This window comes from Lotus japonicus, chromosome 6 (assembly GCF_012489685.1).
Source record: "Lotus japonicus ecotype B-129 chromosome 6, LjGifu_v1.2".
Lineage (NCBI taxonomy): Eukaryota > Viridiplantae > Streptophyta > Magnoliopsida > Fabales > Fabaceae > Lotus > Lotus japonicus.
This window is the reverse complement of record NC_080046.1, coordinates 3,310,043-3,326,035: the sequence shown is the minus strand read 5'-3', so window position 1 is coordinate 3,326,035 and position 15,993 is coordinate 3,310,043. Positions and strand designations below refer to the sequence as shown.

Genomic DNA, 15,993 nt, shown 5'->3' with positions numbered 1-15,993 from the left:
TAATGTTTATAGATCAGTAACATCAATCCAAGATTGCTTCAGTAACATTTTATTTAGGCATGATAGCATTCACATTTTTTTTATATAAGCATTCACATGGAAAAACATCTAACTGAATTGCAAGTCCCATCTCAAGCAAAACTATCATTTACGGATACCCTACAACTGCAGTGAACCAATTAATTCAAACCCTAAGCTTGAAAAGAAAGAAGTTTGTGAGTATAATGAGGCGAGATTGTCAAAAGGAGTGAGAAGAAGAGAGACAAGAATGAATCGAAGCAAAGGGAGGGAAAGCGAAAACGAAGTGGTAAATAAAATACAGAGAAGAGAAGAGGAAGTATCCATTACAGCATTTGATTGCTGTGGACCTGAGCAAAAGGGGGATATGCGAAACGGATGCAGAGTAGAGCGAGGTAAGAAGATTGAAGAGAAAAGGGAAGTGTATGTAGGGGACAGAATATAATGATTATGGTGAAGAGATGCAGGGAAAAAGAAAAGTGAAAGAAAAGTGAGGACATCGAGGAGAGTTGTAGGTGGGATTTGTAAAAGGAAATCAAATTAAGTAGGAAGAAAAATGAAGTTGGAAATTTGAAATTAGTGAAGAGATTGAGGAGAGTTATAGGTGGGATTTGTTAAAGGAAAAAATTAAATTAAGTAGGTAGAAAAATGAAGTTGGAAATTTGAAATTAGTGATAATTGAAGTTTCGTCAAGAGATGTGAAGAACCAGTTGTTCACCCCACGGACCCATAAATGATATAGCAGTATAGAGCATAGCACAATATCCGCTACGCTAAATTTTTAGTTGTTATAAAATTTCCACTATATAGATATATCCCTACTAGAAACATGTGTTATTATTTTTCGATCTATCAAATAAAAAAAGAAACATGTGTTAGTCGTAATTAATAATGAGGATTGAGGAGTGCTACCAACACTCTTTTTAACACTCTCAATCTCTCATTAATTGATTGAAATTCATGTGAGTGAGTATCATCTAATTGACAGCAAACTCATATTTTTAGAGGACCGCATATGAATTTCAACTAATTAAAAAGTGTTAAAATGAATATTGCTAACATGTTTCATTAACAATAGGAAAGAGTGAACACTGACAAAATACCACCACAAGAAAATAGGAAAACAAATAAGAATCAGAAGAGAGACAAGATGAAACACAAACAATTAACAAAGAAAGAAAAACGGGAGAAAAAAGAACAAAATAAAAGATCTCTGAAAAAGTTTCTTAAATCGAAAATGTTGGAGTTGTTGGAGGGGTATACGAAAGGACATCATAGAACACGTAGTGGCTGGGCGACGGTAAGAACCCCAAGTTCACCATGCATAACAGCGTAATGCAGGAGACATATGACTTTTCATTTATTTCAAGCAAAACCCCCCAAATTGCCCTTAAAAGTTTGACTTAATGTTATAAACGAGGGTCTTACTAAACGCTTAACCTTTCTTCTCTATTGCGTTGTGACCTACACGTTTTCAACTTTTTTTCCAGCTGCAACACATGACTTTGAACCACTCTGCGGCGGGATTGTCTGTAGCAGCCAAGGGTTGCTATGCCGCATTTGTAATATCACGCTCGTCCTAGACTTTTTGTTTTTTTTTTTTTGGTACAAAGAGAGGGAAAAAAACCAAAATATTTAAATTTGACTTAAAAGCACATTTGGTCCCCCACGAATGTGTTTTGTGCAAAATGAGTCCATAAACTATTTTAATAGCATTTTCTGTCCCACACATTTTCCTCCCTCAACATCCTTCGTCCTTCTGTTAAATTTCTAACGTTTTCCGTCTGCGTGGAATTTTTTAATTGACATGAAGGCTTATCACGAGAGAGAAAAAGCTTATGGGCGTCAAAGGCTTCTCTCCCCCTGATCTCATCACCCAGAAAGAGTCAAAGAAACTCAAAGATTGAAACTTTTTTACTCACCATGGCATCCTTTGCTCAATCCTTTATGGCTTCATCTTCCACCTTCCACCCACTCATATTCTTGCAGTTATGGGCACCAGATCGAAACTCCCAACACCATTAACCACCAGATCGACCTCTGAAACGACGGTAACGGTGTGCGATCTCCTCGACGGCGTCGTTTGAGGTCGTCGGCAGATCTGACGAGCAGCTTGAAGGAGCAGGTTGTGGGATGATTTTCAGATCTGGAGGCTGTGGGATGATTGACCGAGGACATTATAACTGATCAATTGATGGATAATTAGGAGTATGAAGGAATATTGGAGGGCATGCGGCGGAAAATTTGGGACCTTGATGAATGTTATTCCTCGTCCAAAACCCATTGGGGAGCAAACTTCATGAATTGGAAATATGTTTTTGGTAATACTCTGATGTTTGTTTTGTGGCTAAAAGTGTACTACTTATCATTATCCAGAAGAAAAGTTTAATAGTATGGAGTTTGAATAACAGTTATATTTCAAAAAAATGATGAATAGGAAATGAAGATGATGAAGGTTGTTGGGTTTTGAAGTTTCAGATGAGGAAGATGGTCACATGCAGGTCACATGTGTTCCATTTGGCCTTATTTCTCTCCTAATCAGCCTCCATGTCATTAAAAATGTGCCACTTAGGAGATAATCGTTTGTTTTTAACGGAAAAGGGGTGAAGGACGAAGGATGTTGACGGAGGAAAACGTGTGGGACTGAAAATGCTATTAAAATAGTTTAGGGACTCATTTTGCACAAAACGCATATGTGGGGTTTGGAAGCTTGTTGTCCCGGAAAAGATTCGTGTCTTTGTCTGGCTTTGCTTGCACGACGCTCTGCCTGTCAACACTCATCGCTTTCGCTGCAATTTGGCCTCCTCTGAAGCTTGCACTCGTTGTTCTGGTCCCCGTGAAGATGGGCTTCATGGTTTGCGTGACTGCCCTCACTCGAAGGAGCTTTGGGGAAAGCTTGGCGCTTGGGCTTGGAAAGATTTTTGGAATTTGGAACTCTCATCCTGGATCCAATCCCAGGCTCGTGGCAGCCATGCTACTCGTTTTCTGGTTGGTTTGTGGAACGTCTGGAAATGGCGGTGTAACATGATATTGGATCCTCACCCTTGGTCGTTGGATTGTGCTTGGCGGAGGTTATGCCATGAGCATGATGATGTAACTCGCATTTTGGAACCTGATCTGATTCATAGTGATAATCACCTTCTCATTGATAGGTGGCAACCTCCTTCTCCAGAGTTCTTGAAGCTTAATAGTGACGAGAGCTATAGAGAAGATGCGATTGTCATGGGAGGTGGTGGCGTGCTTCGAGACTCTTCGGGGAAGTGGGTTAATGGCTTCATATCTCAATATTTGGAAGCTGCTAGCTGCTCCTTCCTTGCTGAGGTGCTCGCGTTGAGGGATGGTCTCCGGTTAGCTTGGGACAACGGTACTCGTAAGCTGATTTGCAACTCTGATTGCAAAGAATTGATTGATGCGATAGCTGACCCTAGCCGTGCAAGCTTTCATGCCCATGGGTGGGTGCTGCGTGAAATCCATGCTTTGATGACAAGGAACTGGCGAGTGGAGCTTTTTTGGTGCTGTCGAGACGTGAACATGGTAGCAGATTGTCTGGCGAAGAGAGGGTCTCTTCTCCCCGTTGCTGGCTACAGTGCGTTGGCTACCCCCTCCCCGGAGCTTGAAGTCCTTCTGTTGAAGGACATTATTGGGTTTAGTTAGTTCGTTTTATTTACTTGTTAATCTTCCGATGTATCAAAAAAAAAGATTAGTACGGAGTATTTTTTTTTTTTGGTCGAATGATTCGTATGAAAATGAATGGCTTGGGTTTGTTCCTGGTTGGGCTTTTAGCCTAGTATGATTTTAGAGGGCTATATTTTATTTGTGGACTCACTTCATCCTTTCTACTAAAGCCATTCAGATTTCAAAAAAAACATACTAAAGCCATTCATTTCAAAAAAATAATGGAAGACTAGTTAGGCATTTAGAATATAAAATAATTCATCTCCGTGGTGGCGTGAGAATTGGAGTAGTTTCTTCCCCAAACTCGTGTGTGGAAGATGAGAAGAAACTTAAACAAATGAGATTAGCATTGCGCCTCCTCGATGAAATGGATTCTCTCGGCTGTTTCTTAACCAATAGTCCAATTCTACATAGCGTAATGTCAAATGACGAACTCATTTCTTGGCGAAGGGGTTTTACCAGCTTTGTACATTAAAGTGAGTAAAAATGGTGTATCCTTAACGTATTATTTGGACAGGAAAGAAAACATCCAAATTAGTAGTCCTACTCCTTCCTTCGTTTGGTATGGCATAAAAGGTAGGGGAGTTTTCAATCCAAAACTGGAAAGAAAAGTGTGGAAGATTTTGCAATAATACCAATTCTAACCTTCTGAATATTTCTCCTATGTAGAAACAATAAAAAAACTAGTATTGAAAATAACTTACAAAATGCACCGATTTCATATTTTATAAAAATAATAACAGAATAATATTAATACTAGTTATAATAACTTTACGTAAATTTTAATATATATAATATATTATTTAAACGGTAAATTTTTGGATCTCAATTTTATTTTAGGGTACTTGTGTCATTTCGCAAACCACTTTTCCTTCCCTAACTTTTCTATCATACCAAACAATTCAAAAAATCATCTTACTTTCCTTTTTTTTTTTTTTGTCTTCTTTTTCATTCTTTCCTTTCTCTTTCTCTCTCTTTCTTTCTCATACCAAACAAACACTAATTTTCTCACGTTGTTTGAAAAACATATTCTATCCATTTTACACATAATTTTTATGACACAGAATATTCTAATGTGATAAGCACTACCGTCAAAAGAAATGTGAAAACAAACAAATACACATAATGGCCCACACAATTGGTCAATCTCTTCTTATCATGTACAAACCAAACTTGGCGATTAAGTCTGTACTAATTAAGTAAGCTTTTGGCCCCTAGAAAATAATTCTTCGTGTTCATCCTTCTCCTCGTGCAGTTGCTGCTTCTTCTTCATTTCACCTTTTATTTTCTTTAACAAAACTACATAAACCCAACAAAATAAATGCCAATCCAAAAATGTTGTCAAAATTTTCAACCTTTCTCGGACCCGAGAAAATATGAAAACCCCAAAGCAAGCAAAAAGCGCACCAATTAAAATATAAAAAGTCCACATGGTCTACGCGGATTGATTATTAATCAATCAAAATGCCAAATAAGCATTATAACATAAGATTTTCTTTATATACTTTTATTCGTTTATGAAAAATAGTGGTGAAAATATGTTAAAAGTAAATGTACAAAATTATAAATCTTTATGTTTTTCTTTGTGGTTGTTTTTTTTTTGGCCAGGAAAGAGAGTCTTATATTTAGACTGGGCCGAAACCCGAACAAGTACAGGCCCGAGCCCATTGCAAACACCTTACACGCAGGGCAAAGAAAGGTTAAGACATTAAAAGATGCCCGCAAAGTGTTAAAAACAGCAAAGCAGAGGAAAAACAGTCAAGCTTGGTTGTTTTATTAGATTAGTATGAAAATCAATGGCTTGGGTTAGTTCCATGTTGGGCTTTAAGCCTAGTTAGCCATTCATCGGAGTAGTTTCTTCCCCAAACTCAGTAACTCGTGTGCGGAAATGAGAAGAAACTTAAACAAATGTCTTTAGGTAAGCAATCAAATCCTTCTCTCCTTTCGGACACACATACACACTTGTATCCTTTGCAAATTCGTTCAGACACTTGTTCTTGAATTGTCTCCGCATGCTTTATTGCTCTTTTTATTCTGCTCTCACGATGTAATATTTTTTAAGCTAAATTTAGTGATAATCGTTAAGAGTTCATTGCTTTTCGGTGTTTATGTGCTTAGTTTAGCTTGGTTGAGGTTTTCTCACAGTCTCTGGATCAAACACTGAAATTGAAATATTCGCCTTATTCAGTGACTTGAAGTCTTTTGTCTTAATATGCTCTATTTTGTGTTTCTGATATTTTTAATATACTTTGCGATCATTATGGTCTCTGTATTCCTGTGTACTTAAAATAAGGATTCCCTGATTCTGTTAAGGTTAATATGACTCTAGGTAGATCTCATGTGAATTTCTTTTCTCTTTCCTTATGAAAGGATTTCATGTTGGGTTTCCATAAAAAATTGACTAATTAATAGGAAATATATAAAAAAATTATATGAGCCTTATTATATTGACTAATTTTGTTGGGTTTCCACTGCAAAGGTCATCTTACTTTAGGATTCTTTGACACCCTTTGTCATTGTTGTTTTGTTCATTTCCCATATCAATTATGCTGCCTATATTTATAATTCTTTCATATTTTTCTCATTTGAGTTGTATGGTTGAATTTGCAATTCAGAAGTTCATCTTTCCTATCCTAATGAGCCCTTTGTGGAACATTATATTTTGATGCTATCAGATTGATTAGGTTTTGAATTTTTTGATTTAGTTTCAGTTTTCCTCCCTTCATTTAAAAACTAGTTGTTATTTTTTTTTTAATCTCACAGTGACCCATTCAGTTTGCTGCACTCCTCTCTCTCACCCCTACCCACACCTACCAAGTGCGGTTGTACTAGAGAAGCACGGATGAAGATATATTAAAATATAGTGTTGGTTTTTAAATGTGTAATTGGCTTCTTTTTTTTCATCTTCTACTCCAGGTTGTCAATCCCGGCAGGATCCCAGTTATTCATCCATCCTGGCCAAGTACTAGGACGATCACCACCGCCCCTTCCCATTTTGTCGTCCCTGCCATCCTGAGCCCATTTCTCCGGCATTCCCCGCGCGATCCTGGCGGGACAAGGAAGGGTCTGACATTTTCAAAAATGTCCTCCAATTTTAAAGTTGGGAGTGTGTTTTAGGGGCATTTCCGGGTTTTCACGATGAAATTAAAAAGCCCAGAAGGGAGGAAGAGTTCGATTGTTTTTGTCACTAAAACTTCTAAGTTATGTCATTTTATATGCTTTTCTTTCAGCTTCCCTGCAATTTAAATTCCAATTTAACATGGTTCCATATTTTTAAGTTGTTTTCATATCTGAAAAAACTAACAACATTTGTCATACTTCTAAAAAACATATTTGGGGATGCTTGAAGTGGCAGCAGAGTTTACACTGAATATTACTTTCAATCATGAAATTAAAGAATCCTTACCTGCTGGTATGACACAACCACGCCGATTATCTTTTCAAGAAAGTAAGTCACATTTTTTATTGGCTTTCTCTCAATTAGCATTTTGTTGCATCACATGCTCCTATTACCGCTGTCCATTCTTTAGTATTAGATTTGCATGTCTTAACACTGGTGGCCTGTGCTACACGTTTTAATATACTTGCGCTTTCTCTCTTTCACGTTTTATCTTGGGGAGTAGGCTATTCTCGTGGAGCAGGTAAATTTCCTCTAGTTACAACTTACAATTTACATAAACAAAATTGTAAATATTTCAAAGCAGCTGTCAAAGCTACTGCTTTTTCTCTCTTGTTGTCTTTTTTTTATGCCTTTTCTGCATTATCTTGTGATAATTTGGTACTGGATGAAATTGGCTTGCTTTTACCTCATATGTTTACCTTCTCTAAAAAGTTTTTACGAGAGGGTAGAAATTCACCCCTTTAAATGCAAATGAAGCGTCCTGCATGATAAGCTGATTATTTTGCTGTGGGTTAAGGGTCCTGTTTTTTTAATGAAGCATTTATCAGTGTGATTCTATAGATATGGGTTCTGGCTTTTATACTGTCCAAATGAAATTATTACTAAACAGCTAAGTTTGTCCATCAAGAGAGTGATGGACAAGCTATCAGTTTGATTCTATAGCTTGTTCTAGTTTAATGATGGTTAAGCTTGTCCTGGTTTAATGAAGCATTTATCAGTTTGATTCTATAGCTATCAGTTATATTCATAATGTTTATTGATTGTCATATATATTTTGGAAGTAATGTAACAACAGAAAAGGAAAGGATCTGATTTACATATTGCAGTACGAAACAAAATTGCTGTTGTTAATAGATAGATCCTGATTCATGTATATATTTTCTCATTCTCAATTCTTGTTTATTGCCTGTTATACTAATTTATTTATATATCATGTTCCTTGCAGAATGGGGAGGAAGAAGTTTTCCCTCAAGATATGGAAGAAGAACGAGAAGAAGAAGACCAAGAAGAAGAAGAATATGACCAAGAAGTTTACACCTTACACATTGTATTGGAGGATGTCTAACATTATCTAAATCTTTCATGCAGTTCAAATAACATACTTAATTCCTAATGCAATCCTCTTAATTCCTAATGCTAGAAGGTGGAATGTCCAGCTCATAGATCAACTTTTTCCCAAAGAAACTGCAGCAGTAATTAAATCAATCCCTCTTGGATGGAGAACGACTAGGAACAGCTGTTTGTGGAGATGGAGTCGTAATGGGGCATTCTCCGTCAGATCAGCCTATTACAACATCCAAGTAGCCAAGGAAATGCAGACATCAAGTAGTGCAGCTTCAAGTTTCCCATGGAAAAAATTATGGAGAACCCCAGTGCCAAACAAAATGAAGCATTTTGCCTACAGAGTTGCCAGGAATATTATACCGTGTAGGGAGAATTTGCAGAGAAGGGGTATTGCGGTGCAAAATGAGTGTCCAACGTGCAACCACCAGATTCCAGAATCAATGAGCCATCTATTCCTCCATTGCCAATGGTCAAGAGCTGCATGGTTCGCTAGTCAGATTGGTCACAGAACAGATACAATTCAAATGAGCTTTACAGATTGGTTCAAGAAGATATGCTTGGAACGGATGTTGAGGAGCTAGCTTTAATCTTCCAAGGCCTCTGGTCAATATGGAAGGGCCGTAACGACAACCTCTTAAACAATTCACTCTTGGACCCGATTATTGCAATGCAACAGGGAATGAGGAGCCTAGCTGAGTGGACTGATGCACAAGACAGAAAGGAGTCCAGCATTGAAGCACCAAGAAGAATGGTTTGGGAGCCACCACCAGAAGGTATTATCAAGGTCAATATCGATGCGGGATGGTCTGGATCGTGCTCAACAGGATTTAGTCTCGTAGCTCGATCTCATAACGCTGTCATGTTGGTCGCTGCAACTCATTTGGAGGAGACTCAAATTGAGCCGACACTGGCTGAGGCATTAGCTCTCAGATGGTGTCTATCTATGATCAAGGAGATGGAGATGGAGCGGATTATCGTTGAATCATACTCTCTTGTGGTCCTGAACACTCTCCACCAAAAGACCAAGCGTCCAGATATTGAGCTAGTTGTTTATGATTCTAGGGAATTAGCAGCTGAATTTAATTTCATCAATTTTAAGCATATTGGTAGGAAGGTAATTAACTCGGGCACATGTTTTGGCCGCTTTAGCTGTTGACTATCCAGATAAAGTTTGGTGGGATGTTTCCCCTAGAGCTTTAGCTGAAGCTATTTTTGTAAAGACTTATGATTCATATGAATGAAAGTTTTCGTACTTGATTTCAAAAATAAAAATAAATAAATAACATACTTAACATTTTCTTCTTGATTACTGCTCTTGCGGTTGCTCAGTTATTCACTGAACAATGTATTGTCCTGTTTGAAATTATTTGATTGCTTTAGCTGTATATTAGCAGTAAAGTTCATGTCCAAGACAGGACAAACATATAAGATATAGCTGTAAATTTTAAAACCTCTAGATATATAATGCCTCATTTTCATTAAGAGGGTTAAACAGATGCTTAAGAATCTGGTGACCTTGCAACATAAGAAATTGAGTCAAGTTTAACAAAGAAGAGAGTATTAAGAGTATATACTTTCTGACTTTTTATTTTCATTCAAGTTAACTTCCAATCTTCTGTCTCCCTTCTCTCTGTCCCTCCAATAAGAAATTGACACATCAATTAATGATCACATGTCAGTTTTTTGTTAACTTAAACATTAGTCTCAACTCTCACGTCCGTGAAGTCTCCGTCTCCGTCATGTGAAAGAGGATAACACATCCCACCTGCGCGAGCTTGACGGTGAGGGACAGAGAAATTCAAATTCCACATCTTAAATACATTGTTAGAAGTAGAAGAGAAATGCAGTTTACATATATATGTAATTATTAAAATCAGGGTGATTTACCTTGATGCGGTACAGAATACTAGAATTAACAGGTCAAGATGATACTTGCAGCAAAAACAGAGTAATTTGAATTCGAGACGATAAATGCAAAACCAATTTAATTTGGACTCGAATTAACAGGTCAACCTTGATCAAGTCTGAGTTTCACCATGTGAGGCTAACGTTTAAGTCAATAATAATAAACTGACGTGTAGTTACTAATTGATGTGTCAAATTCTTGCCGGAGGGACAGAGAGGGGTGACAGGAAAAGGAGACAGAACATTTCCACTCCTCAAATCTTCACATTGCTGGGGAACTAAATTCAACTAAAAATAAGGTGTTAAAGAGGAGGAAGATACTTCCATTGTGTTAAATAGGGTGATTAATTTTTTTTTTTTTGTTGTCAATGTGAACTGTTTTATACAGATTCATGGATCAATTGCTACAGTACAGAACACAATAGCTCATAACTAAAAAGCTCCAATTCTACTACTAATATGAATACAGGGAAACAAACCCAATACTCAAACAAATGAAAAAAAAAAAAAAAGTACAAAGTGAATCACCAACAACACAAACTCAAACTGACAGCTTTATTATATCATAAGGGGTGAAAGGGTTTCAATCTAAGAAGAAATTAATTACAAAAGCATGAAAGCACTACAGTAAAACATGCTAGATTGACAAATTCATGAGAATTAGTCTGAAGTCTGAACCCTAATCCATTTATCCATTACAACATTTCCCTCCAATCAAATTTCTTCACCCCACACTAACCTTCTGATATTCCATCGATGTCTTCAGAAGCTGATGAAATTCAATTTTCTGCAATCCTAAAATATTTCCTGTACAATTTTCTGCAATATTAACTTATTATTTACCTGCTGCATCATTATTTACCCTATATCTGTATATTTGTATGAAAGAGAGAAAACAGAGCATTGCCTAACCCAAAGAAGTTGCATGGGTAACCACACTTGGGGCTTGATTTGGCAACCTTACCAGGGTGAATTTGAACATTAACTTGTCATGGTCCCCCCTGAATTGATTCATATTTGTGATCCGATACATGCCATCATACACATATGGCATGTTGGCTTTATCCTCACTGACGACCACATCTTCGGAATCATCAGAGTCATTTGAATTTGCTTTCCCAGATAGCTTGAATATGACTCTGACGCCATGCCCAGCTTCCATACTGTTGTTAAGGGCGAGGTTTACGCCCTCCAATTTCTGGTCACGAGAGGGAACAACGTTCTTCATATCTGCGTTGCCTCCTACTCCCATGTACTCCAAGGTGCCATCAGCATTGATCTTATTGGCGTATCTCTTGGTCACCACTATGCTCGTAGCTCTTGAGTTCACTCCCCTTCCAACATAATCAATTCCATCCCGTGGCTGGTGATGGAGCCCAATCACCATCATCTCCCCTCGGTATTGGTATCTATCTCCAACTTCAACCCCTTGTAAAGCTCCCAGCTGCTTAGTTTGATTCAGACACAGTAACTTCTGCCTCATTTTTTCAACGGCCATAGGCAGAGCTTTTAGTGTTGCTCTGAATTTCTCCATTCCAGGATTGATATCCTGGAGTTCCTTCACAATCTCAGGAAAATATTTTTCTCGAAATAGATCCGCGGTTTGAACTACAACTTTGTGTCTGCCAGAGAGTTGTGATGAAGATGATCCAGAAGCATTCATCTTAGCAATGAAGTGAAATGAAGTGATGACACAGAGCAAATGAAACACAGAGCTAAGTGATGAAAACAGAGTAAGTAACAAAGGGCAAATGGAACAGAGTAAGTAATTTAACAGGGAAAGCATGTTTGAAAGGGATGAAATTTGCAATAAAAAGTAAGTGTATGTTTGGATAAAACATATGAAAATGGTTAAAACTAAGGCCTTGTTTGTTTGAGAAAATATTCTGTTTTCATTTTCTGAAAATGGTTTTTATTTTAATTTTTTAAAAATTAAGAAAACATGTTTGGCTTAACTTTCTATTTTTCATTTTCTAAAATTAAAAACATTGGAAATGTGTTTGATTCAACCATTTCCAACAAATTTTTATACAGTAAAATTTATTTACACGTCATTAATGAATGATTTGAAGAAATACTTTATATTAATATCAAAAGGTTCTTTCACAAAAAAAAAATATCAAAAGGTATTTTGAACAATAAGGATATTTTTATTCTTATTAATGAACGATTATTAACAGTATGAACCTTTAATAATATTAGGGATTTATACATTTATAATATATTTTTTGTCTTGGCCAATCAGTTGCCATGAAAATAATTTATTTGTTTACAATACCATTAATTATTATATTTATTAATGAAAATGAGTACATATTTTATAAACTTTTTATTATTAAGAAACAGAACCACATGCAATCCTCTAATGATCTGAAATGGACTGTCAAAAAAAATGATCTGAAATGAAGCCTATTATTTTTAGGGGGTGAGCAACCAAAAAAAAAAAAAACAGCACGCTCATGTGAACCAAAATACAAGTTTTCTGTGACAATACCATTTAGGCCAAGACTATTCGTACCCTCCCTATTTACTATCCCCACCATCCCCTTACTTTTTAATCCCAAAAATACTCCCATCATAGAAAACATACATAGTAGTAAAAAAAAACCTCACCTTCTTCTTCCTTCTTCCTCTTCCACTCTCACCTTCCTCATCCCTATTTCATCTTCTAAATCATCACATCACACACCTTAGAGGAATTTGAAACTCCAAGTCAGTGTAAACCTCAGTGGGTGAGATCAAGAGAAGAATAGAAGCTCAAAATAAATGTGATTTGTGGAATTTTTACTGTTTTTCGCGTAAATCTGGGATAGAATATATGATTCTGGTTCGATCCGTCATTTAAACTGCGGACGTTTTATTGCTACTGCAACTTAAATGGCGGTAATGTCCGCAAACTTAGTTGTGGTAACGTCCGCAATCTAAGTAGCGGGGGTTATCGTAATTTAAATTACGGATTGTGTTGCAGGTTCTGGTTTTGGTGTTTGACTAGGTGAAATTTGTTGTCTATTAGGAGCATTATGGCAGCTGGAACTTCTAATGAGGTTGATAATGAACATGATGGCACAATTGTTGTTAGTGTGGATCTCACAGATGCTTTTACTACTGATAAAGTAAGTATTAAAATGGTTTAGTAAGGACACAGTTACTAAACATGATGAGATAATGATTTTATAATTTTTGTATGTGCAGGCTTTTGCATCCCACACTGATCTTATTGATTGGGCTCGCCATGTAGGTAAAGAGAATGGTTATGTTGTTATTGTGATTTGGTCTGACTACAGATCTGAAAAAAGGAAGCCTGTGATAACATTGAGATGTGAGCGTGGTGGGAAGTATACACCAGCGGCTCAAGTGTTAAAGCGCAGTTCAACTGGAACAAAAAAGTGTGGTTGCCCTTTCCAGCTAAGAGCAAGGCATAGCATGGTTGATGGGCGATGGAAGGTGATAGTTCATTCTAGGATTCACAACCATGATACAGCTGAAATATTACAAGGTCACTCTTTTGTTGGTCGTCTAAATTCTGATGAAAAGGCCATGGTGGGAAGTATGATTGAGAAAAGGGTTAAGCCAAGCGACATGTTGATTGCACTAAGGGAGAAAAATCCGAACAACCTAACTAGAATCAAACAAATCTACAATGAGAAACAAGCCTACAATAGGATTAAGAGGGGACCTTTCTCGGAGATTCAACACTTGATGAAATTGTTGGAAAGTGACAAATATGCACACTGGTCTAGGGTTGAGGGTGGTTCTAATGTGATTAAATATCTCTTCTTTGCTCACCCTGATTCTATTCATCTTTTTAATGAATTTTCTACTGTGGTGCTTATGGATAGTACATACAAGATCAACAGGTACATGATTCCTTTACTTGAAATGGTTAGGGTGACATCAACTAATATGACATACTCTATTGTCTTTCCTTACATGGCGAATGAGCGCACATATGAGGTGTTATGGGCATTAAATAGGTTGAAAGGGTTGATTGTCAAGGAACAAGATCTTCCTAAGGTAATTGTCACTAACAAGGACATTATTTTAATGAAAGTCGTTGAAGACGTGTTCCCTACAGCTCGCCATTTGTTGTGCCAATTTCACGTTTCAAAGAGTGCTCGGGAAGTTGAAGACATTTGTTCAGTCGATAGAAAGACGTGAATTTATTACTGATATCTGGAATCGGTTGATGCATGCTACAACTGAGGCTGAGTACATTAAGGAGGTTGGAGCGATGTAGGTGAATACATGTAACTTCTGGAAATACCTTGAAACCAATTGGTTGCCTTTGAGACATAAATTTGTGAAGTTCGAGATTGATACCTGCATGCATATGGGGTGCACAACAACAAATAGGTAGTTACTAATTATAGCTTGCTCAATAATCTTTGTTTTTTGGTGAATTTATGTCATAATTGTTATGTTATTTGTACATAGAGTTGAAGGTGCGCATTCAAAGTTAAAGAAGCTTCTTTCAGATAACAAAGGTGACTTGGTTACAGCTTGGACTGCTGTCAACAAGCTTCTTATCATGCAACATGACAAGATTAAAGAATCCTACCAGCTCAGCAATTTTGTCACCGAGCATACTCTCAATGATGTGTTTTATAAGGATTTGCGAGGCTTTGTTTCTAGAGCAGCATTGCACATGATTGCTAGAGAGAGGAAACAAATCGGTAAGCCTCGTGTTGATGGTTTATATTTCGGTTGTGTGATTAGAAGAACCCATGGACTACCCTGTGCCTGTGAGCTTGAGAAGTTAACTTTTGTCCCATTACTTGCGGTACATCCCCATTGGAGGAAATTGAATTGAGATTGTTCAGACCCTGCCATTGATCCTGAGTTGGGCGTCAGTTTTGAGTCTGAACTTGAAACTTTAAAAGTTAAATTTGACGGAGCTTCTGCAGCAGTGAGGAAGTCCATGATTGATAGCATTAGAATGATTTCTTTCCCGGAAAGGAATTCCATGTGTCCTCCAAAGAAGGTCACAACTAAGGGTAGGCAAAAAGACTCTTCGAAAAAGGTCACAGCAAAGAGTATTAAAGTACCTAGTGAGCGCTCTACGAAACGTAGTGCATCTCGTTGGGAGCATATTGATGTGCAATATCCGGGCTCTTGGGAAGCTAGCAACTCCACACCAAATATTGCCATTCCTCCCAACCGAGTGAAGAATCAAAGCCTCCGCTCAAGCATGTTGAGACAAATCCCCAAAGAGTTTCATCCATTCATTGATTCCTTGGTTCATGTAAAGGGAGACAGACACTGCGGATTTAGATGTGTTGCTGTAATGTTGGATATGGGGGAAGACAAATGGCCGATTGTTCAATAGACTCTGATCCAGGAGCTGAGGCAAATGAGATACGTTCTGCTTTACATGTCACTTCAGGTTGACCAGTAGGAGAAGATAATTGGATGATCGTTCCTAATATGGCATACATTATATCCACAGCTTATAAAGTGATATTTATGACCCTTGCCGTTAGTGGATGTAACACTTTCTTCCCGTTGAGAGGAAGTCCTGAACCACCGGCACTCCACAAACGCATAGCAGTTGCATTTGTTAACAAAAATAACTTTATAGGGGTATTTGACTCTTATTGTATTGTTGTCTTTTTAAGTATATCTATATTTATGGGGTTCTAAGCTGATTAATTTCCCAATGCAGGTTGTTCTTCGTGATGGGCACCCAATGCCGCTCATTGCTCACATGTGGACATATAAGCGCAGGGACGAGGCCAAGACATGGGTTAAACCCTATTCTGATCGAATTGACGCTTATAGTGCATATCTTACCGCTAAGCATGGTGGTGGTGAGCACTCTTCAATAGACCTTAGTGAGGATTAATAATTATTGTAATGTGATAGACCTTAGTAAATTATTGTAATGTAATAGACCTTCGTATTTGGGTTCTTAAGCGACATGTTCGTATTTA

General features: G+C 37.4%; 1 protein-coding gene across 1 annotated transcript; it reads left to right on the top strand.

The window, feature by feature from the left end:
• Positions 1 to 13,083: 13,083 nt before the first annotated feature.
• On the top strand, positions 13,084 to 15,389 carry LOC130723010 (uncharacterized). Its single transcript, XM_057573919.1, has 5 exons — positions 13,084 to 13,176; positions 13,256 to 14,077; positions 14,139 to 14,296; positions 14,498 to 14,736; positions 14,884 to 15,389. Exons 1-5 carry the CDS (start codon positions 13,084 to 13,086, stop codon positions 15,387 to 15,389), a joined length of 1,818 nt encoding a protein of 605 aa, XP_057429902.1.
• Positions 15,390 to 15,993: the final 604 nt, after the last annotated feature.

Bases quoted from the DNA above. Each gene is read 5' to 3' on its own strand.
- LOC130723010 (XM_057573919.1), top strand. From the start codon at position 13,084: ATGGCAGCTGGAACTTCTAATGAGGTTGATAATGAACATGATGGCACA. The intron at 14,078-14,138 runs GTAATTGTCACT...TGTTCCCTACAG, and splicing joins AGGAACAAGATCTTCCTAAG to CTCGCCATTTGTTGTGCCAA. The intron at 14,737-14,883 runs GTAAGCCTCGTG...GAGATTGTTCAG, and splicing joins TAGAGAGAGGAAACAAATCG to ACCCTGCCATTGATCCTGAG.